General features: G+C 37.1%; 1 protein-coding gene across 3 annotated transcripts; it reads left to right on the forward strand.

The window, feature by feature from the left end:
• Positions 1-3,255: 3,255 nt before the first annotated feature.
• On the forward strand, positions 3,256-22,484 carry LOC131075881 (disease resistance protein RUN1). 3 transcript variants are annotated; one of them, XR_009113272.2, is made up of 3 exons: positions 3,256-3,931; positions 19,969-21,807; positions 22,252-22,484. XR_009113272.2 is itself a non-coding variant. In XM_058012814.2 (2 exons), the coding sequence occupies exons 1-2, from the start codon at positions 3,384-3,386 to the stop codon at positions 21,731-21,733; spliced, it is 2,313 nt and encodes a 770-aa protein (XP_057868797.1). In that variant the 5' UTR covers positions 3,256-3,383; the 3' UTR covers positions 21,734-21,834. The 3 variants fall into 3 exon arrangements, 1 of the variants encoding a protein (XP_057868797.1); XR_009113273.2 differs by having other exon boundaries at positions 19,969-21,789; XM_058012814.2 differs by lacking the exon at positions 22,252-22,484 and having other exon boundaries at positions 19,969-21,834.
• Positions 22,485-23,340: the final 856 nt, after the last annotated feature.

Raw genomic sequence — 23,340 nt, forward strand, 5'->3', positions numbered from 1 at the left:
GCAAAAGTCATCAAAACTATCAGAGCATTTAAAGCCTTGAGTGTTGATCATGCCATTTGGAAGTGTCGCCAATCAGAAGGAAGCCCGAAGACTTCGAAAGTTTGGACTCTCGTAGTGAAGAAGACAAGGGAAGGAGCAAGGAACTTCAGAACCTCGGGGTTCCAGAGGAACTAGGGAGAGAAGGCAAAAGGGGAAGGAACTTCAGAACCTTCGGAGTTCCGGGGAACTGGTCAAAGGAACTTCAGAACCTTGGGGTTTCGGAGTTCCAGGATAGAGAGGGAAAGGGTTAAAGAGAGAAGGGGAACTTTGGGGACCGGGGTCACCGTAGTTGGGGAACTTCGGAGACCGGAGTCACCGTAGTTGGGGAAGTTCGGAGATCAGAGTCATCATAGTTGGACAAGGAACTTGGGAACCTGGGGGTTTCAGAGTTCCAAGGTTGAAGAACAGAAGAAAAGCTAAGGGAAGGAAGGGAACTTCGAAAACTTGGAGTTCCAGAGCAAGAAAGAAAGAGGCTAAGGCATAGAAACTGGGAACCTCGGGGTTCCGGAGTTTCGGAGAAGAGAAAGAGAGGGCCAAGGAACTTTTGACAAGGCAACACTTCAAACCATGATTTCACTACTTTTCTCCTAGATCAACTGGGCAGCGCTGGTCCATGGAAAATATCTCTGATCGGTTCTCATTGATGGACCAAGGGTGTCATAAAATGACAACAATAAGTATATTGAAAAACAAGTGTCAGTCATTTTAAGTTGACATGTCAAATGTGCATGTTATTGTAGCTTTGAATGATAAAAGATAAAAATGAAAGAACATACGTTACCATTTTTTGTTGATCTTAATCAAACGATAATGGATGTAATGCAAATTAGAGATGGTAAGAAAATTTTAAAATGAACTTCAATCAATTTTGAGTCTTCAATTTGTATATTAATTGTATCTAAGTTGATGCATTAAATGAGCATGTTATTGCAACCTTATATGATAAAAAAAATAATGAACAACATACTTTGCACTCCGTTTTTGATCTCAACCAAGAAACAACATTAATGGATGTAATAAAAATTAGATATGGTAAAAACATTATGAATTGAACTTCAATCAATAATGAGTCTTTTACTTGTAAATTGATTTTATAACTAGCTCATTATATGTGCAGGTATTGATGATACTATAATGGAGGATCGTTCCTGGATAACCATTATAGTGTATGATACTTTATTGTAATCGATTAGTTATTGAGTGTGTAACTCTATTCAGAAATTGGATCTTGGATGGAGTGGCTTGTTTTTTCAAGATAGAGACATTATTTGTATACTATATTTTTGAGTTGGACTACTATTGTATATGTGAGAAATTGGCTAAATCCATTATGAGTTTTATTCATTTTATGCCATTAGCATACAATTTTCAATGGGTCATGTTATTTTTACATTATACTTCAATTATTTTTTGACATTTAACATGTCATGTGTTGTGTAAAATTTTAATGATTTTGAGGTGTACACCAAAGAAATTGTCACTTGATTAAGAATGCAAAACTATCACTTGATTGAGAATGCAAAACTATAAACATTCACCAAAACTAACAGAGACATGAACTAACTTGTCTAGAACCGTTGATAGTAAACAAGTCAATAAAACACTATATAGGTGTCTAGTGGGATTTTGATTTATTTGACTAGTACTTGTCCATACATATCTTATCCAAATAGAATCTTGTCCTATTTAAGGAACTCCATCTTCATTTTAGAAAAGAAACACCATCATTAAAATGAGATTAGTGTTTATATTATTCTATCGAATTAACAAGCATGAGTATTTGGTTCTATTCTTTATAAGTAGGGCAAGATGTAGAATTCACTTATTTTTCTATTTATCTTATATCATAGTCCAAAAATAAGTTGTCTAGAGCTTGATCTAGTATAACTAAATTATCAATCATAAACATAAGTGCAATGTTTATGCAACAATAAATGAGAGAAAAAATAGTTAACTTATTGATGTATCAAACATCAATTTAATTCTATGAATAACATCACTTTTATTTTATAAAAAAATTCTATTTAATTTTGTATTAATCATTAATTTATAAAAATATAGTTGTTGAATAATATTGTCTAAAATAAATTGATAGAGAAAATATGTTAAAAAAATTAAAATATAAACATGGAGAAAACAATGATATATAATCGTTAAAATACTAAAAACTTTCATGTTGCCTAATAAAATTTATAATTTTAAAATTGTCATAACATAAAGTGAAAAAAATTAAGACCTATTTAAATAAATTCACAAAAATGAAATTTTTTTTTTAACAACAATCATTATTAATTTATTTCGATTAAAAAAGAAACATGTTGAATTAATATATTTATTTTTTATTGAAATCAACATACATTTTTTCCAAATTTCTTAAAAAATAATTCAATTGAATAAAATAATCCAAAAACACAACTATCGGCATGCTGATGGGTTGATCGTGGCGGACGTGTACGGTCCAATCACGGTTTGATTGGACCGTTTGATTGGACAGTGATTGGCAGTTCTGGCAGTAGATGTACGTTCGCGCAGCAGGAGGGAAGGTGGTGCGGTCATGGCATGGGGGCATCCATGGAGAACGCATGGCATGCGGGGCCCATTTTGTCCGCTGCATAGCCAGTGCCCAAGGTTGAAGTGTGAACACGTGCAGAGGGATTTTGTCGGTGATGGGACATTAATGTGTTTCCAGCTCACTGACAACTGCTTCGCGTGTTATTCCCATCAGGCCCGCTTTAAATTTCCAAGAGGGACCTTGGGGTACCATCATGACGGTGATGGTTGCAACTTGCATAAGATTCCTTCTTCGTTCACACCACGTGCTTTCCCTTACAAAGTTAGAAGTGGGCTCCACCTCTCAAATTCTTCTGCACTCTTTCCTGCAGTGAAATGAGTTGGAAAGCAATTTCGTCTCACGTTTAAAGACTCTAAGTAAGGTTGAAGTGTGAACACGTGCAGAGGGATTCTGTCGGTGATGGGACATAAATGTGTTTCCAGCTCACTGACAACTGCTTCGCGTGTTTTGCTCATTGGGCCCGCTTTAAATTTCCTAGAGGGAGCGTGGGGAAACCATCATGACGGTGATCGTTGCAACTTGCATTAGATTCAAAGTCACACCGCATGCTTACCTTACAAAGTTGATGTGGGCTCCACCATTTTAACGCGGTTTCGTACGCAAATACAGGCTCTCCACCTCGCAATCAACCCATTTGGTCACTTCTTCCCATTATATTTTCTCTCCTCTTTGAAAACACTTTGCTCTCCCTCTCCTCGTATGCTCGATAAGAAGCCCTTTTTTCATTTCTCTATCTTCTATTCTTTCTGTGCGTTCAGTGCAATCCAATTTCATGGCATCTGCATCTACTTCTGCTGGATATTTAATGCCCACCTCTGACGAGTTTGTCCCATACAAGCCTCCCACCTCTAGACTTGCCTTCCGAAGAGATAAGAGGTATCATGTGTTTCTGAGTTTCAGGGGACCAGATGTCAGAAACACTCTGGTTGCTCATCTCTACCAAGCTCTCTGCGCGGCAGGACTGTATGTCTTCATAGACTCTGACAAATTGGAAAAGGGTGAAATAATTGAGTTAAGCTTGGAAAGAGCAATCGAGAGCAGCGCCATATGCATTCCTATATTTTCCAAAGACTATGCAGGCTCAATTTGGTGTCTCAAGGAGGCCGCTGCAATGTTGAGCACTCCTGATTTAATCATTCCTCTCTTTTATCATCTGAATCCAACTCATGTTAGATATCCTCTAAATGACTCCAGTCCCTACAAGCAATCATTTGAAAAATATTCCACGCAAGTTCGATACCCACGAGAAGAGATTGATGGGTGGAAGGATGCCCTTCTGGAGATCTGCAAACGCTCAGGATGGACCTTGGATGACAAAGGGTGAGTACTGAGCCTTCCTTTTTCCTGGCTTCTAGATATTTGTTGGTTATTATTTTATGGTTGCCCATGACAAGTGTCTTCACTCAAATAGTTATTTAAGTATGGCTTTTATTTTTATTTTATTTTGAATTGAAAAATTATAGTGTTTTAATTTAAATATATATTATTGTAGGGAAAATAAGATCATAACTTATTTTTATGTTATTTTTCATTTAAATTCAAATATATTATTGAAATTTACAGATAATTAAGTGATATTTATTACTTACTTTTTTTTAATCAATATTTTTTATATAAGAATTGAATTGTTTAATGTAAGAAATTTTATAACTAGCTTATTATTATTTAATAATATATATAAAATAATCCAAAACCCTCCAAAATTAATATATAATTATATAGTATTATTGTCCTCCAAGAATGGAGGCTCATAAAGTAATGAATTCATCCCAACCACGTGCATAGCCAACACATAATACTATTCACCAGTCTTTTCTATTTTTGGGTTAAAATGTATAGGGTTCTTAGAAACCTTTAAGGGAGCAGACCCTTTACTCTTCCACTAAGTATTTTTGACATTTAAATAAAATATAACATTATTAATAAGAAGTAAGCCAAATTTGTCAGTTACAAATTATTTATGAATAGTAGTTGAATTATTAGGAAGCTTCTCGGCTTAATAATAAGTATATAATAAGATTCTTTACGGATCATTTTAGTTTATTTATTTAGAATTTGTTGGATGCTATTTTTTTCTTGATTTTATATGTTTTATTTTTTTAATAATAATAAAATTATTGAAAACAAATTAGATTTTATTGAAAAAAAATTATCATTTTTTAAAATTTCTATTAATATCTTATTATTCTGATGATAGATCACGAAGTGTTAATGCAAAAAAATAGTACATATTAAAAAAAATCGTATATGTCCAAATAAAATATTTAGAATCTTTCTTTGACCCTGTTCTTCACTTTTTATTAATTATCATTTATTTTTACATTTATTAGGATTGCATTAATATTTTTAACCTCTAGATTTGAGCCCCTAATCATCTCTTTTCTTCTCTTATGCTTGTTTAATATAATTGTATAATCATTGTTCTCGTTACACCGAAAACATTCCCTTATGTGAGATAGATCAATTAAACTAATGAGAAGCATGCAAGATGATGCTTGTCGTTAAATTTAGTAGTCACTGTTTTCCCCTTTCCTCGTTTATCCATCTCGCAACATTACTTCGGTGTCCTCTCATTTATTTACCCATGTCATGGGTGAAAGGCATTTCCAACAAACAAACCAAGATATCTATAAAAAGCATTTACACCTCCTTTAATTCACATACACTTAAATTGTCAAAACAAAAATGTGTTCTTTTATTGAAACCCATTCTATAGGGGAAGAGTATCACTAGTGGATCAAATTTCAATAACTAATTATTTCTTGTGCGCTCAACCTTTCAATTATTAATTTTAAAGAAGCCAAAAAAATGATAATGAAAAGTTCATTAATAAGATTCAAATGTACCAATAGACGATCACTTTTAGCTTTTTGATCCATAATTGACCCATATTTGCACCACTACGAGGACATTTGTGCACAACTAGTGGGATATTTGTCCACAAGTATTGACAATTTTGAGTGGTGGACAGATATTGAAACATCTTTAAATAGGTACTGGGAGACACTCTGAAATGTGTACTTTTTGACCTTTGTGCACATAACTAATCCCACAGTCCCAAAAGTCATAACTTTATCTATAAGCTATTAAGTTGCATACAAAGACAACAAAAAAAATCATTGAAATCTAATGTACTGAAGTTAGCTATAACCACTATGCTTCCCCAAATTATCTTTAGAGTTGTGCCATTCTTTTATCAATCAACATTGGAGATTATTCAAGGAAAGCACTACTTTAAATTTGCACTAATTTAGACATTAAAGATAACTTTAGATCGAAAACCTTGATAACTTTCTTGTCCATGTATATTTACATTTGATTTTAAAAGTGGATTTATTAATATTATAAAATATTATTCTAAGAAGATTCTTTTTCAAAATAATTTATTTTAAAATAATATGTTTTGCTACATTTTTTATTATGTCATTAATTATTTTATCATATATTTAATTCATATCAAATTTATATTGTTATTATATTTATTATTATACATTATAAAATTATATATTTAAGTATTTTTTTTTATATTAAAGATAGAGAGTAGAAATACAGAGGCAATGCCTCAACAGCAAAGGAGGAGCAGCAGGCACCATCACGGGCCTACCCCGAGTTCAGCAAAAAATCAAAACTAAATAGTATCGGAAGGTACAGCAAAAAAGAGCCATCGAAGATAAGCAAAATAGAAGGCGCTAGCTGAGAATGTTATTATAATGCTCCACCCAGGCGGTCCATCCCTGGGGTCCCTCCATCCAAACGATATTCTTACGGTCCTGGATCTGACTCAACATCTCCAAATGCTCAGCAGACGGCTGCCTATTGTCCCTGATATCATTGTTCAGCATTCTCAAGGCGTGCTCAAAGGAGGAAAGGTCATCAAAATTGCGCCTCCAGTCTGGTCTGCCTTTAAGCTCATAGACAAACATGGTAGCATGGCCATCCCGTAGGAATCTTCTGAGTTTGTTCCTTTCCAAATTCAGCACGACCGAGACCTGCGTGGCAATATTATAAAATATAAGTCTTCGAAAAGACTCAGTAAGAGCCCTGGACTGGCCACAGAATCTATCAGCATTTAGATAATTTTCCAAATGAACCAAAGGATGTAAGCAGATAAAATAAACCAGAAAATATTAGCATCTTTTTTCAGTCCCTGAACATAACCAGAAATAATTTCCATAACATTAACCAATTGGGGAGAGGAAACACCAAACATCAGCCATACTTCCCTAGCAACGGAGCACTCAAAGAAGATGTGCTTGCCAGTTTCAGGCATTTTACATATAGAACAGGTATCATGCGAGTCATAATTCCCCTTTAAAGGGAGCCTGTTAAGAGTGAGCAGCCATTTAAAGCACTTAACTTTGGGATCAATAGCGTTCTTCCACAACCTGTTAAAGTTTTTCTTCCACTGCAAGACAGAGAAGTTAGAGTACCAAATCAGATTCACATGAGAAATAATAGCAGTATCATAAGCCAGGAAAGAGTAAATATTACGGGCTTTGGTTTTGGTAAGAAGAGTGCCATCTGCCCACCCAAAGGCCAGGAACCTATGAGAATCGATATCGCAGTCCTTCGGGAGGCCGAGCAATGTGCAGGAATGCCTGATCAGGTTATACGTTCTTTTTTGGGTGGGGGGGATATTGAACCTAGAACTAAGATCCTCCCATGAGATAAGGGAGCCATGTTCAAGAATATCGGCCAGGCATTTAACCCCCTTGCTGTCCCAAGATCTAGCCGAGCACCCCCTTATCAAAGCCAGGGGTTTACCATGATGGGTCAAGTTCCACCACAGAGATCTTTCACCATGTATATGACCATCGTTGCTGACCTTGGTGTTAACCAAGAACCTTCTGATATGTTCCCAAGCCTTCCATATGGATCTAAAGACACATGACCCCTGGACGGACACAGAGAAGCTACCAGCCACCAGGTCGGTAAGAGGCAGACCTTTCCAAGACTTAGCCCTCCGAGGGACAACCCTCTCGATGTTACTTCTGACAAGCACTTTCCAAGGCTCATGCCCATCAAGGGCATGAAAAATCCATTTAGCCGCCAGGGCAATGCCCTGAGTTTTGAGATCTTTGAGGCCAAGTCCCCCAAGCTCCTTCTTAGTGTGGCACCAATTCCATCTAACAGAGTGGGTCTTACTATTTCCTTTACCATCAGACCAGAGAAAACGCCTGATGCCCTTTTGGATTTCCAGGATCTGGTAATTGCTAAACATCTAGGTTGAAGAATAGTAGATACTATAGGTAGAGAGGATTTTTTGGCAGACTTGAATTCTATCAGCCAGAGAAAGGAACCTATTGTTCCACTTATTGATTTTATTGTCGATTTTCCCTTTAACCCAGAGCCACATATCTTTGAGAGACGGGGAGACAGAGAAGGGAACACCAAGGTATCGAACAATTTTGTTTGGCCCTCCCCATTGGTAATTGGACCTGTCAAACCATTCAGGAGGTTGGGTGTTCCAGCTAAGGAAGGTGGATTTGGTCTGGGAGATCTTGGCTCTAGAGATGAAGCTGAAGAACTAAGCCTTCAAGTTAAGATTGTCTAAATTACTCTTGGAAAGGTTGAGGAAGAGGGCAGTGTCATCCGCGAACCGAATGTTTAGGAGCTCATTATTATTGGGGAGTCTAATACCTTCCACCTTAGGGGAGATAGTACTGTCTCTGAGAAGGTAAAAGAGGGCATCGGAGGCAATGACGAACAGAGAGGGAGCAAGGGGACACCCTTGCCTAATGGATCAGGAGAGCACAATAGGGGGAGAAAGGGATCCATTAATATCGATTTGAGCAGAGGCATCATGCAAGAGAACTTTCACAATTTGACAAAACTCACCCGGGAAGCCGAAGGATTCCAGCATCATGATGATAAACTCCCATTCCACCCTGTCGTAGGCCTTCTCATAATCCAGGAGGAACATGGCAGCATCCTGGTTAGAAGACCTAGCCCACTCCATGGCTTCCCAGCTAGTGATGAGATTCTCAAGGATGTATCTTCCCTTGATAAACCCAGTTTGTGTAGGGCAGATAAACCTCGGAAGAAGTTTTTCCAGCCGAGTAGCAAGAATTTTAGCCAATATTTTATAGGAGACATTGAGGAGAGTAATAGGGCACCAATTTTTAATGAGAGCCTTGCCCCCATCCTTGGGGATAAGTTTTATGATGCCCCTATTAATACAGGAGCCAAGGGAGCCCTTAGAGATAGCCTCTCTGTATAGGTCTAGCAGATCACGGGAAACCCATTCACTATTAGCCTTGTAGAACTCGATGGGGAGCCCGTCAGGCCCCGGGGCCTTGTCGGGGAGGAGGGAGTTGATAGCAGATTGAATATCCTCAAGGGTAAGAGGGCACTTAAGCCGGGTGGATTCTTCTTCAGAGATCATATTAGGGATGATAGTTCTACACTTAGCCCTGTTCTCTCTAGCTAAAGCAGAGTCCTCAGAGGTGAAGAGGGCTTGGTAGAAGTGGGCAAATGCCCCCATAATATCCTCAGGGTTCGTAACTTCAGCCCCATTAATGATAAGCCTACCAATCCTTTCTCTCGCATGTTTAATCTTTAGAAGATTAAAGAAGAATTTGGAGCCTTTGTCCCCCTGTTGTAGCCAATGGGCGCGGGCTCTGATCTTAGCACCTTTGATCTTGATATGTTGATGGGAGGGGAGAGCAGTTCTGGCATGGGATACCAGGGTGGCTAGAGATGGGCAGGAGGGATTAGATTGGAGGTCGTTTTCCAGTCGGGTCAGCTCCGAGATGAGAGATTTTTCTTCAAATCTATAGTCCTTGGCCCTTTGTTGTCCAATAGTTTGAAGGAGCTTTTGCCAGGAACTAACATTAAGGTTCCAAATGTCAACCTGGGAGGCCGATTGATAAATGGATTTAGTAAAAAGGCTGATGAGCTTAATCGCCATGAGGGTGTCAGAGTCATGTAGCAAATCACAGTTAAGGATGAATTTCCTGTTCTTGGCAGCAGGGGGGGAGCCAGCAAGTCTAATATCAATAGAGATGGGATGATGGTCAGAAAGGGTGAAGGCAGACAACCACAGGGTTGCAATGGTCAGAGGGGGCAAAGGAGAAGGTATCTTTTGCAGCATAAAAGCGGTCAAGCCGGCAGTAAATCCTGTGCCCACCTTTTTGGAAATTGCACCATGTGTTCCAAAGACCTTTGGATTCAGCCTTATTCCCAAGCAAAGGGTCAAGAAGATTTTTAGAGGCTTTCATTCTATCCCAAGAAGATTTCTCCGGGCCTTTCCACTCAAAGGGGTTGCCCCCCAATTTATCTTCACTATCCTCAACCATGTTAAAGTCCCCTCCTAGGATCCATGGGATGTCCGGTAAGGAAGTGAGCCATTCCCATAAAGTGATTCTGCCTTTATAGTCATTCAGAGCATATATGGAATAGACTCCAAAGAGGGTATTGTCAATGCTAAGGGTGACCCAGATAGCCCTGTTGCAAGGGGAGCAACCTTTATCAATGACTTGATTGCCTAATCTAGAGTTAATAAGTAGCCCAACACCGCCCCTGCCTTTGCAGTGCTTTGAGCAAATTTTTATAGAGTTTTTCCAAATGTAGTTTAGGTTTGCTTCAAGAGTGAAGTTTATAGATTTTAATTCTTGCAACATTAATAGATCAATATCCTTATGAGAATCCAGGAAGCGTTTGACAACATATTTTCTGTCAGGGGCTTCCAGCCCTCTTACATTCCACGAGATGCACTTCATGGCGAACAATGGCGAGGGGTTACACATCCTTAGCAGGATGAGGACAGTTGTCATAAGATAATTTCATAAAACATAAGATGTACTTAATATACATAATTTCTATATATTTTACATAATATATTATCTTAAATAAAATCTAAACAATATAAGATTAAAAAACTCAATTGTATAATTCTTACAATTTATATTATAACATTACTTAAAATTTTTAATAATTATATTAATTATTATACATAATACTATAGTATATTATGTATTATTTAATAAACTAAAAAACAATGTGAAGAGGAGAAAATGATTAGCAAGGTGAATTCAAGTGATTAGTGCACAAGTAGAACATTAAAAGATGTTAAAACATGAAACATGCATAAAACCACAAAGACATGAATAAGATGCATATACCTTGCAACCTTACCTCTCCCTCGGATTGAGCCTTTGGTGAAGTTGAATAGCGCCTCTCTCTTCAACTTGATTGGATGGGCTCCTCTTGCTTGCTTGATGTGGATGGCTCTCCAAATGTGCACAATATGATTGATGGGAGGATGAGATGGATGGATAAATGACTAAGTGATGGATGAGTATGGATTTGGCTATAGTTTGGATGCTTTGATGACTTTTTTGAACTCAAATAGGCAGCATAAGATTATTAAACTTGGAGATGATCAATGAAGGGATGGAGTCCTCAATTCATAAGAAGAGGAGAGGAAGAATGGATGGCTAAGATGGATTCAAGGTGAAGGGCTAGGATTGCTTGTGAGCTCACACAAGGTCCAAGAGAGGGTGTGGAGACCAAGAGATATGCCTTAAAGGCATTTCTTGTCTCCACACTCTACAAGGTGCATTGGGAAGACTCTCAAGGTACCTTGGGAAGAACAAGGTGCATTGGGAAGACTTCCCAATGTGCGTTGAGAAGAGCAAGGGATGTGACATTCCTTGGAGAATGGAGAGGAGGAATTAAAAATTCTCCAAAAAGGGATAAGCATAGGGATTGGAGGAATAAGAAGGAATTAAAATTTCTTTGGGAGAGGGGATGCCTAGAAGAATGTGAGATCTTGAAAATCTCACATTCACCTAGGAAAAGAGTATTTAAAGCTAGTGGTTGGATGGAAGGGACAAGGGGTTGACTTTGTGACTAATCATGATGATTAGTCACTGGCAACTCATTAAGAAGGGGATTAGAGGAAGCATTAGGTGGGATTAAGATTTGTAGGAGGATTTGACTAGGAGAGAGAATGAGTGGAGGGAATTAAAAATTAGAAGAATAAGGTTAAGTGAGTTTAAGGAGTTTCTAGAAGAATTTATTAGGTTAATGATGAATTAAGAAGATGGTTTGTAGGAATCATGTGGGTTAACTAATTAATTGAAATTAATTAGCTAAGAGGGAGATTTGTGAGGATTTAATTTTTAGAAGAATAAAGAAATGGATTGATTTATTAAATAAATCAGTCACATACCATAGTGACAATATTAATTATATTTAATTAATATTGAGGAGAATTTGAATTAACATAATTAATTAATTAATTATGTGAGGAATTAAAAATAATTAAAATAATTATTTTTAAGTGTCTACAAAATGTTAAAAATATAAAAACATTATACATGTTATTAATAATATATAGTGTTTTTAATGTTTAAATATATTTGATATATATTTTATTCAGGAAACATTCAAATCAATAAAATTATCAAACTTGATTATTCATAGATCAACATCACTTTCCCTATCCCTTTCCATCTCTACAATCATATCACTCCCTTTGATCCTCCATCCATGTATTGAGCTCTCTCTCTCTCTCTCTCTCTCTCTCTCTCTCTATATATATATATATATATATATATATATATATATCTTCCTCTTTATATTTCTCTCTCTTTTTTTTGTCTATGCTCCTATTCAAGTCTATTAATTTTTTTATATATGTATTTGTCTTTGCATCCCTCTCCTCACTCCTATATCTCCTTATATCTCTATCACTCTATCTCATCATCTATATGCTCTATCACTCTATCTCATCATCTATATGTCTCTATCTCCCCTACTCCCTCTAAATGTCTCTATTTCTTCTTCTCTATCTCTCCCTCTCTATCTCCCTATTTTTATCTTTCCCTTTGTCGCTCTGTATATTGAGCTATTTCCCTTACTTTCCCCAACTCTCTCTCTCTCTCTCTCTCCATTTATTTCTCTCTTCCTTAACCTTCCTCTTTATCTTTCCCTCTATCTCCCCACTTTTCTATCTCCTCTTCTCTCCCTCTCTCTTTTTTTGTCTCCACTTCTCTTTATCTGCCTTTGTCTTTGTCTTCCTCTCCCCTCTCTCTATGTCTTCTTATATCTCTATCTCTTTATCTTTCCCTCTATCTCCCCACTTTTCTCTCTATCTCATCTTCTCTCCCTCTCTCTTTTTTGTCTCCACTTCTCTTTATCTGCCTTTGTCATTGTCTTCCTCTCCCCTCTCTCTATGTCTCCTTATATCTCTATCTCTATATAACACTATCTCATCACCTATATGTTTATCTCCTCCACCCCCGCTATACCTCTCTATCTCTTTCTCTTTATCTCTCCCTCTTTATCTCCCTATCTTTCTGTCTCACTATATTTATATCTCCATCTACCCATTTTTATCTATCTATCTATTGCCCTCTTTCTCTCTCCCTCTATCTTCATCTATCCCCCTCTTTCTCTCTTCCTAAACCTCTATATCTATATCTTTTTAATCTGTCTATCTTTCCATATTTCTTCTTCAATCTCCCTCTTTGTCTCTATCTTGTTATCTCTCCATCTTACCCCTATATCTCTCCCTCTCTTTATTCTCTCTTCATCTTTCTATCGTTCCCTTTCTCATCTCACTCTCTTTATCTCCCCTTCTCCATATCCCTCTCCATCTCTATCCCTAATTTCTACCTCCATACCTCTCTCTCTCACACTCTTCCTCTCTCTTTGACCCCCCCTCTCCCTATTGCAAACATAACATGAGCCTATTGGTAATGGGGTTTGATTATCTTCCTTATTTAGAGTTTTTGTTTCAATTGTGTTTGGATCCCTATAAGTAGATTAATAGTTGATTCAAATTAAGCTACCACTTCTCCACAGATACCTTTGTCTCACAAACAACATAATTTGCTAAATGGCCTACCAATTGACCTCATATACTACATAAATGTATGCAAAACTACACCAAAATTTTCCCCAATTGACCTTCCACACCTCTTCAATGTACCCATTGGACACGAGTGCGATTGCTAATATAGTATACATTATTTATTATAAAAGAAAATTTAACTATCTCGTTTCTTCTTTTATGATTTATTTTGATAAATGTTTGTATAATATAATGGTATAAAGATTGTTCATACATGATTTATTAAAGGATTTGAATTGTAATTAATAGAAGAATATTAATTTCTAAGTAAGAAATATAAATATATTTCTTAAAAAAATGTCTTCTTGTTATCAAATCATCTAGTCTAGAATCATTTTAACCATGTATAAACTAGCTGAATTGAAAGCTTGATGCTCCTCAAGGAATGCTTTCAAACTTAACTATTTTTAAAAGAAAGTTCTATTAGTATCACGGTTTGGAAAATCGGAAATTTAGCAAATTTGAGAATATCAGCTTTGTTCACATCAAATAACAATGGAATAAGATGACAACTGGGGCGGTGAATATAGGGGTCAATCAAGAGTGTGGCAAATATGAGAGCTTGAGAGATTGGAGATTTGATTTCCACGAGGTGAGGTTTACAAGATATTTTGGCTTGATAAGGGGGAAGTAGTAGTATGGTAGGCAAACGATGGTACTGTGACAGTTGTTCCAAAGGTGGCAGATGGTAATCTTGAGAGAACTTTATTTTGGCTTTGATGAAGAAAGCATTTTGGTGGGGGTTTCAGCTCTGGTTTCCCATAATCTTACTAATGGTCTGCATGGCCAGGGTAATGGGTAAATAGAAAAGTATGTGTTAGGATGAAGAAACGAATTTAAACAGCAGATAAACAGAATTAAAAACACACAACATAGACAAATGAGACACACAGATTTATTGTGGTTCGACAATTGCCTACATCCACACTTGAAGCAGGGGAATCATAGATTAATAACCAATCTGGTTTGCACATATAAACAACTGCAATCAACTCCAGAAAATTAACTTCTACAAATGAATTACAATCAGCTCTTAAAGAGCTTGCAAGGAGAAGTTGAATAGTCAAGAGTTTTGGCGGCAAAAGGAAGGAGTCCATTGGACTTCACTTCCAACAATCTCCCACAGAAGGCCAACGAACTGCTGCAACAAGTAGATTCCCCCACTCAGTCCTGCTATTAGTTATTGGAAAGGCTGAGAGAAGCTCGGCAGAAATTGAACTTCTCCCACTTAACCACTTTAGTGAGCACATCAATTGGATTCATGTCGGTATGAATTTTATCTACATGAAACTTGCCTTCTTGTCCAATTTTTCCCATTCTTCATCAACCATCCCAGCTGGTTTCTTTGCTTTCCCTTCAAGCGCAAGTGCAAGGTCTTGCTCTATCAGCAAAGACTCCATTTGCACCTTCCATAACCCGAAGCTTTAACTAGAGAACTTCTCTATCTTCGCTTCTTCCATGATTCTAGAATTTCAACCACCAAAATCTTTACAGTGATCTAACCTTGCTTTGATACCAATTGTTAAGATGAAGAAACGAATTTAAACAACAGATAAACATAATTAAAAACACACAACACAGACAAATGAGACACATAGATTTATTATGGTTCACCAATTGCCTGCATCCACACTTGAAGCAGGGGAATCACAGATTAATAACCAATCTAGTTTACACATATACACAACTGCAATCAACTCTAGAAAATTAACTTCTACAAATGAATTACAATCAGCTCTTAAAGAGCTTGCAAGGAGAAGTTGAATAGCCAAGAGTTTTGGTGGCAAAAGGAAGGAGTCCATTGGAATTCACTTCCAACAATATGGAGGATAAAGGGAAGATAAAGGGAAGAGCAGTATAGATGGCAAGATGAGGAGGGACTAAGCAAGGGGCAAGGACGTAACTAACAACTTCTCAGATTACTTGGACAAGGAGATCTCCAACCCAAACTTGTGATTGCAGCTTTCACCATTTGTGAGGTGGCAAAGGACACGTGCATGGCTCCTAGTGTGGGCATCATAGAGGCATTGTCTAAGCTTCTACTTGATCCAAATTAGTTTCTTTGAAAGGCGGAAAGTCTTTTACATAATCTAATCCTAGGAGTGTGCATCCATGCTTTTGAGGTTTGTGGGGACGACGATCTCATGATGAAATTGGAGGATTCAAAAGCTAAGCTGAGCTGCTCTACAACTACAATTTGGATCACTTTTACAAACTAATGTGTACCATTTGTAGAATTCAACATCAATGTATAGGAGACTATTTAGAGCCTAGGGCAAATCTACCTATTGAAGCTAATTTAAATGATGTCAAAGCTATTTTTGTGATGTCATGTCTAAGGATGCACTTCCTCTCTAAGGAGGTAAATGTGTTTTTGGGGCTTGCATTTGTTGCCTCTTCCCCCCATTTTCTTGCTTATATGACTTTGGATTAGTGTATTTGTTGTATTTTTTTCCTAGTGTCTTTTGATGGCAATGTTTATGCAGCCCACAAAAATATACTGCTATTTGTCAGCTGCTAGGCCATTTTGCTTTTTGATTATGCTTTCTTTTTCATAGAATCCAATGTATAGTGGTTTATTGGTGGTGTTTTTGCTGGTATGGGTATTTAGGTGTACAATGGTGTATACTTAGACGAAGGTAATTAGGAATAGTTCCATCATCTATGCATTGAGTCTTTTTGATTGGAAATTTGTCTAAGTACGGATCAATTTGCACTTGACAGAATAATAATTTTACATTTATTATTTAAATGAAAAATCAAAATACAATTAAATTCTGACTCCTTTGATTGGTTGGTAAAAAGGTGCTCCCTCTTCTTCGGAGTAGGAGGTTCAACAAATTGGATATTCCAATTGTTTGAGGAAAATAGGTATTACATGTTGAATTTGATGAACTTAATAGTTAGTAGAATTTGATCTTAATCACTTTTTTTTTCTTTTCTTTTTCAAGCCCTTGTACCTAATCCAGATCTATGACAAAAAAATATATGTAAACTTAACTTTTATAAATTTTGAAATTTTTTAATTAACTTTTTTATAAAATAATAATTTAGTGTTAAAATGATAAATAATATTTCTATTTCTATTGTGATATGCTTCTGGTTCAATTGCGTGTGTTTTATTTGCATCAACGTTTCAGATCACACTCCATGATCTACAATTAGGATAAATTGCAGAGTCGAGATTAAAAAGGAGAGGGAAGGGTGGAGGGTTGCACGACTATCAAGGAAAGAAAAGGACAAAAAATACAAATATAAAAATTTAAAAAAAAAAAGAAAAGGAAAAAGAAATGAGAGAAGATTAAAACAAGAAATGCAAAAGAGTGTATATACACACACAATGGTACACCATGTGTGGCATTAGGCCTACCATGTTAAACCTATTGATCCAAGGCATATTAGAGGACAAAAGAGGACAAAAGAACTTTTTTGAGGTTGTTCAAACTTAGGGTCCCATTGAGGGGGCGGCTTAAGCTCTATTTTTAAGGAAGAGGTGGTCCCATGAACAAATTATTTTTTTGCTACAGGATTATTTGGAACATTTTCCCAAAAAATAGGAGCCCCTACTTTTAAGACGTGTAATTTTAAGTAGGTGAAAATGGGGTGGGGCTAGAAATTGCCCCACTAGGTTAGGAATATTTTATCCCTTGTCAATCATTAGAATTTTAGAAGTAAAACTAAATTTATTTATAACTAGCTTGCTTAAATTTAAGAGTTTAAACTAAAGATGAGACTGCCAACATCCTTAGATTTAAGAATTTCACTTTTTAAGCTGAAATGCAGTACAAAATTCATGAGACTGCCAATTGTAAATTATTCCTAAAAATTCTCAGCAGCTCCAGATCTATTTTATAGAAAGCCCCCCTCCATGAGACCCCAGCCTCAATGCAACTAGATGTCGAGCATCAAAAAGTATACTTAAACTGTCTCTGAGCATTTGCATGCAACAAAGAGGCAACAAGAATGTTTTCAAAAGGCAATAAAAGAAATAGCTAAAAGGGTTATAGGTCAACCTGCCTTTGCAACACCAATGAAAATGAGGATTCAATGGACGATAATGAGGTAACCTAGAATGATGAAAATGCATGTGAAAAATGTAAGGCTTGTAAAGGTAGGATGTCAGGGCTTGTGTAACTTGGCTCAGCTCCATGTTAGTTGCAACATATTTCTATATTAAGACATAATTATGGCGATAGTGATTCTACTGGAGGTTCAAGGCCCTGTAATTTGCTTGCTTCTGCTCTCACAACAATGTAAGGGCTTATGTTATTGAGGTTTGGTTTGGTATAGTTTCATAAAAAGCCTTGGTAGGTTGGTTTGCGGGGGTTCACTATTTTTTTATTTTTTTATTTTTAAAATTTTTTATGCTAGATTGAAAACAAGATTATGATAGTTGTGTTAAGGAATGGATAGGGTGATATGTTGTGTGTATAAACATCTAACATAAATATTGGTTATAAATATGGCGATTTCTCAAAATTTTGATTCCCTTTCTAGACAATGTCTTTGGAGTGGTAATTTATCAAATGCTAGATGGAGCTTGGTTAAGTGGGAAACAGTGTGTAAACCTAAGAATGAGGGCGGCCTTGGCTTATGTTCTGCTATTTTGAATGGGCAAGTTCTTGCTGCTAAGTTGTATTGGCGTTGATGTTCTAGACAGAATTAGCTTTGGGCCCGAATCCTCTCCCATAAGTACCTTCAAAATGTTAATGTGTTTGATGTTCCCCGCTTTCCTTTGGTGGGAAGAGGCTCTATGATCTGGAATATGTTAAAACTGGGGGCTCAGTTGGTTGATACTTTTATTGCTACTGGTTGGGATACTATTTCTCATTGTAAGATTGTCCATAATTGTGGTTCGGCAATTCATTTTTGCTAGAAACTTCCTTTTGAATGGCCTCCAGGTGGTTTGGAGGCAGATAGGCAAGAGGTGGCATAGATTCTGACATCTTGTGAGTGTCCTACCTTGGTTGGGAATGATGTTTTAGCTTGGGCTAGCAGGGATTTGTCTTGTAAGTTTTCTGTTTTTGCTAGTTATGTTGAGTTGGTGCAGCAGACTTTTGGGAATATTCAGGTTCCTTGGTGGAAGCAAGTTCGGTCCAAGTTCTCATGGCCCAAGTACAATTTTTTGCTGTGCTTGGTCCACAACTCGTGTCTTATTTGGGATAATTTATGCAAACATGGCTTCAAGACCCCTCAATGTGTGTTCCATGTCATAATTGTGAAGAGAGTGTCTCTTATCTCTTTATCCAATGCTCCTTTACGCGACATATTTGGCACCTTTGGTGGGATGTGTGGAATCAAACTTGTTGGCATGTTTCTTCTTTGGCTGAGTTTTTTGCTCGATGGGGCAATGCCCCTGTCAAAACTTCTTTTCTTCAAGTTGCTTGGACTCTTGGCCCTTCCTTTATTATCTGACATATCTAGTTGGAGAGGAATCATCGAATATTTCAGGGTGTATTGTTGGGAGTTCACCACTTGTGATGGAAAATTCTCCACTCCTTGGGAGAAATTGTTTCAGCAAAATGTGGCTTGATGGAGGCTATGGATCCGGGCGAGGTTAGTTTCTATAACCGTCTCCATCTTCCTCCTCTGCATAGCTAGATTATGAGAAAAAGATGCAAACACCCTCTTCAGAAGATCAATAGGGTGGGGAGGTGGAGCCCTCCTCCGCAAGGTGTTTTGAAAATCAAAAGGGACAAGTCTTCTCGAGAAAATTTCAGTCTTGCTGGAATTGGTGGAGTTAGTAAAGATAGCTTGGGTACTGTTCAGTTTCTTTTTTTGTTTATAAAGGTCATCATACTCATAATTTGATGGAGACTCGCACTATTTTATATGCTGTGGAGCATACTTGTGCTTTTGGCTAGCACAAGGTCATTTGTGAATCAAATTCGTAGGTGGTGGTGCACTTGTTGTCTTGGCAACATTCAGAGGATATTAGTTGGCGGTTAGCTCTAGTTGTTAACCAAATTCTTGATTTGTGTGCTTTTCTGGGTTTGGTTTCTTTCATTCATATTCTTCGAGAGTGGAATGGAGTTGCGGATTGTCTGGCCAAATGGGCTTCTGATCACATGCATATCTAGAATATTGTGGATAAGGGTCAATTATCTTTAGATTTGTCTCAACAATTAGATCTCTTAAATGATCTTAATAGGACTGTTTGATGCCCTTGCTTTGTATGCCTTCTTGCTTTGAATAAATTTTTACCCCTCTTTAAGTGATGATAGTATTCTGCCATTTCTACCCTTTTCTTCGTAATCCCCAAGCCCTTCCAGATTTATTAAAAGCGAACTATTGTACTATTATTTTTTATGAGTAAATTAAAATTCCAAACTGATGAAATAGTGATCTAAATAACTCTGAAATGTAAATTATATCTAACAACATCAAAATCTTTCATGTGACTTATGCAAAAGAATGTTCAACTTTTCAGTTTTTCTGTCTGAGTTTTGTTTGCCTAACTTTTGCAATTTCTAATGAATTACTCTGGCTGTTGCAGCGACGAAGCTCAGCTAGTAAAGATGGTTGTGAATGACCTTAATAGGACATTCGGCAGAACGCCGTTACCGCTTCCCAAGCATCCAGTGGGAATGGAAAGAGTAAAAAATGCTCTCATTCATAAATTAAATCTCAATTCAATGCATGAGGTGGTCAAAGTTGGAATATGGGGACTTGGTGGTTTTGGCAAGACCGCGATTGCTAAGGCTGTGTACAATCAAATTTATCCTGATTTTGAGGTCGCTTCCTTTGTATTAAATGTCCGCGTGAATGCTGCAGACCACAAAGGCCTTCCGAAGTTGCAGAGACAAATTCTTAAAGATTTGACCAATTATGAAGATAAAGTGTGTAGTGTTGATCATGGCGAGTCTTTGTTCATGGATCGTTTGGGAGGAAAACATGTGCTGCTTATCTTAGATGATGTGGATCCTGATGGGCAATGGGATGCTGTTGTACAATTGAAAGCTCTCGCTGGGAATTGGCTGGAACGAGTTGACCCTCGCAGCAGAGTTATTATAACTTCCAGAAACAAACATGTTCTCGATGTTGCTGGGGTCTCAAAGAATTGCATCTACGAGATGAGGGGATTGGACAGAAATGAAGGTCTCGAATTGTTTAGTAATTATGCTTTTCGCACAAAATCTCCAAGTCCCGGGTACGAAGATCTGTCCGAAAAAATAGTGGAAGCTTGTAAGGGGCATCCTCTTTCATTGGAAATAATGGGATCTTATTTATCTCATAAGCAGAATAACCTAGGTTGCTGGACTGAAGCAGCACTTAATGACATTACTGGCGACCTAGACATTCGCAGAGTACTCTACATCAGTTATAATTCTCTTAGTAATGATGAAAAAGAAATATTTGTTGACATTGCTTGCTTTTTCATTGGAGAATGCCATAAAAATCCCACCCTTTTCTGGAAATCCTTGTATAAGAAGGTAGACTCTGCTCTATGCAATCTTTCAGATAAGTTACTAATAAAGATTGACAACCAAGGTGTATTTGATATGCATGACCTTTTGCGAGATATGGGGCGAAACATTGCTGAAGAAGAAAAGGATGGTATCCGACTCTGGGAGGCTGCCCATTTAAGCACTGCATACAACAACAATCTCTCTCACCTTCGAATCAATGGAGGTAATCCACAAAGGCTTGATCTGCTCTGCAGACCTGGTCTTCGCTATCTTCATTTGCAGAATTTGCTCATCAAAGGCATGACAGAAGACACACTAGCCCTGCTTCCTCCAAGTTTGATATGGTTGAGGCTGGAAAATTGTAGCTTTTCTATTGGGATGGATAGAGCAATAAAACAACCAAGGGACTCCAGACTTGAAGATAACATTTGGCAATTGAAGATTGTGCAACTAAACTCCTGCCACGGCAATGACAACCATTCTATCTCGTCCCTATTTTCACTTCCTATTATAAAACTGCAGCATTTAGAATTGAGGGGATGTAGAAATATAAATAGCCTCCCCGATACCGTTGGCAACCTGTCACAGCTGCAACACTGGGACTTGGAAGGGTGTGTAAAGTTAGAGGACCTACCTAATAACATTGGCAAACTATCACAGCTGAAGCACTTGAATTTGAGGGGATGTAGAAACTTAAACAACCTCCCCGATACCGTTGGGAACCTGTCACAATTGCAACATTTGGACTTGGAAGGGTGTGTAAAGTTAAATAACCTACCTGATACCATTGACAAGCTCTCAAATCTGGAATATTTGAGTTGGAAGGATGGAAAGAATGTAATGTTCATTTAAGAACGATCTCCTCAGCTGTAGCTTTGAAGGACTCTAACAGAGCTGGAGTATTCAAGGCAAGAAATTGAGACAATGTTAGTCCTTTTATATTGCGTATTAAATCCTCTCATGATGTGTACTTGTATTTAAATTTTTTTTTCAATATTGTTTGGACCTTAATGAAAAACAATGCATTGTCTGCAAACACAAATGTTTTCTGGCAACTCATTGAAATCAGTAGACTTTGTTCTTGGTTGTTTCTGAATTCAATTGTGTATGAGTTTTTGCATCAACGTTTCGGATCATACTCTATGATCCATAATCAGAATGAAAGAGAGCATGCAGAATAGAAAAGATGATGATGGATCAACGGAGTGTGATTCGAAACGTCGATGCAAAAACTCATACACAATCGAATCAGGAAACAACCAAGAACAATATCTCATAGATTATGAAAACTTGATGTCTGTTATCAATAGACTACTAATATTGCTTGGACTTTTCCCAACTAATTTGTTTTGACATTTGATACAAAGTAGATGACAGAGGAATAAAAAATGAACACCAACCAGAGCTGCAAAGTACCAGCCCTGAACCACTACAGTGCAACTGCCTAGAAGACAGTAATGGTGGTCTTAAAAGGCTAGCAATATTTTTCTTTTACGTCAACAACAATCACCATCCTCACATTTCCTACTTTAATGTATGTATTTATAGTTTTTTGAGCAATTATTTAACAGTTCAATATTATATGAGTTTTTAAGGGTTTTAATGTCTTGGGGGCCTTCCTCATTGTAAAGTTATGTGGTCATTGGTCAAATCAAGTGTACGTATTTATAATTTATTTTTAGCAATTATTTAATAGTAGATTTATTGGGAAGAGAGATTACGGGATTTACGAGGACAGAAGCAATGAAATCTTGATTAATAAAATTTTGGAGTTAGAGACTTTTATTGTTAGATATATTTGAACCCAAAAAATTTGATAATATTCAAAGACATTAATTCATATTTCTTATTTGTTTGTAATAAGAAATTTAAAAAAAATAAAATTTTTAAAATTTTAAATTATGTCAAAGGCACGTCTTTATGTGAAATGGATGAACTTTGAAAGCACATCGAGGGTTAACAGGAAGATTGGAAAAAATGGAACCGTCGATCGCTTTCACTGTTTTCTTTGCATTGTTTTTTCCGTCATTTCCTGCAGTCGGTTTTTCCTCTTGCCTCCATGATTTGCGGTGCATGGTTATTGCATTTAATAGAAATAATACAAGCATCGTTGAAGGCTAATTTAAAATCAATGACAGCTATTTTCATTAATTGTTTCAATTTTCAAATGGGGCCTTTAAACAACACCAAATAGCCTCCCTATGGCTCTAGTCCTTCGTATATGGTTTGCAACAAAAAATGCATGTGTCCGGTCGGTAAACGTGCCCTTTCTTTACCACTATCGAGACGGATGCGTCTATTCTGGCTCCAAAAGTGCCCTGTCATACCAACGACATGCATCAACATACATGTTCAAGACATGCATACCATGCCAATTTGTCGTAGCGGCCGAACCCACAATATTGACATGGGAGTTATCGTGGACTCACCGATTTCAATCGTCAGGCCCCACGCGAAAT

This window comes from Cryptomeria japonica, unplaced genomic scaffold (assembly GCF_030272615.1).
Source record: "Cryptomeria japonica unplaced genomic scaffold, Sugi_1.0 HiC_scaffold_17, whole genome shotgun sequence".
In the NCBI taxonomy this organism is placed as follows: Eukaryota; Viridiplantae; Streptophyta; class Pinopsida; order Cupressales; family Cupressaceae; genus Cryptomeria; species Cryptomeria japonica.

Bases quoted from the DNA above. Each gene is read 5' to 3' on its own strand.
- LOC131075881 (XM_058012814.2), top strand. From the start codon at position 3,384: ATGGCATCTGCATCTACTTCTGCTGGATATTTAATGCCCACCTCTGAC. The intron at 3,932-19,968 runs GTGAGTACTGAG...TGGCTGTTGCAG, and splicing joins TGGACCTTGGATGACAAAGG to CGACGAAGCTCAGCTAGTAA.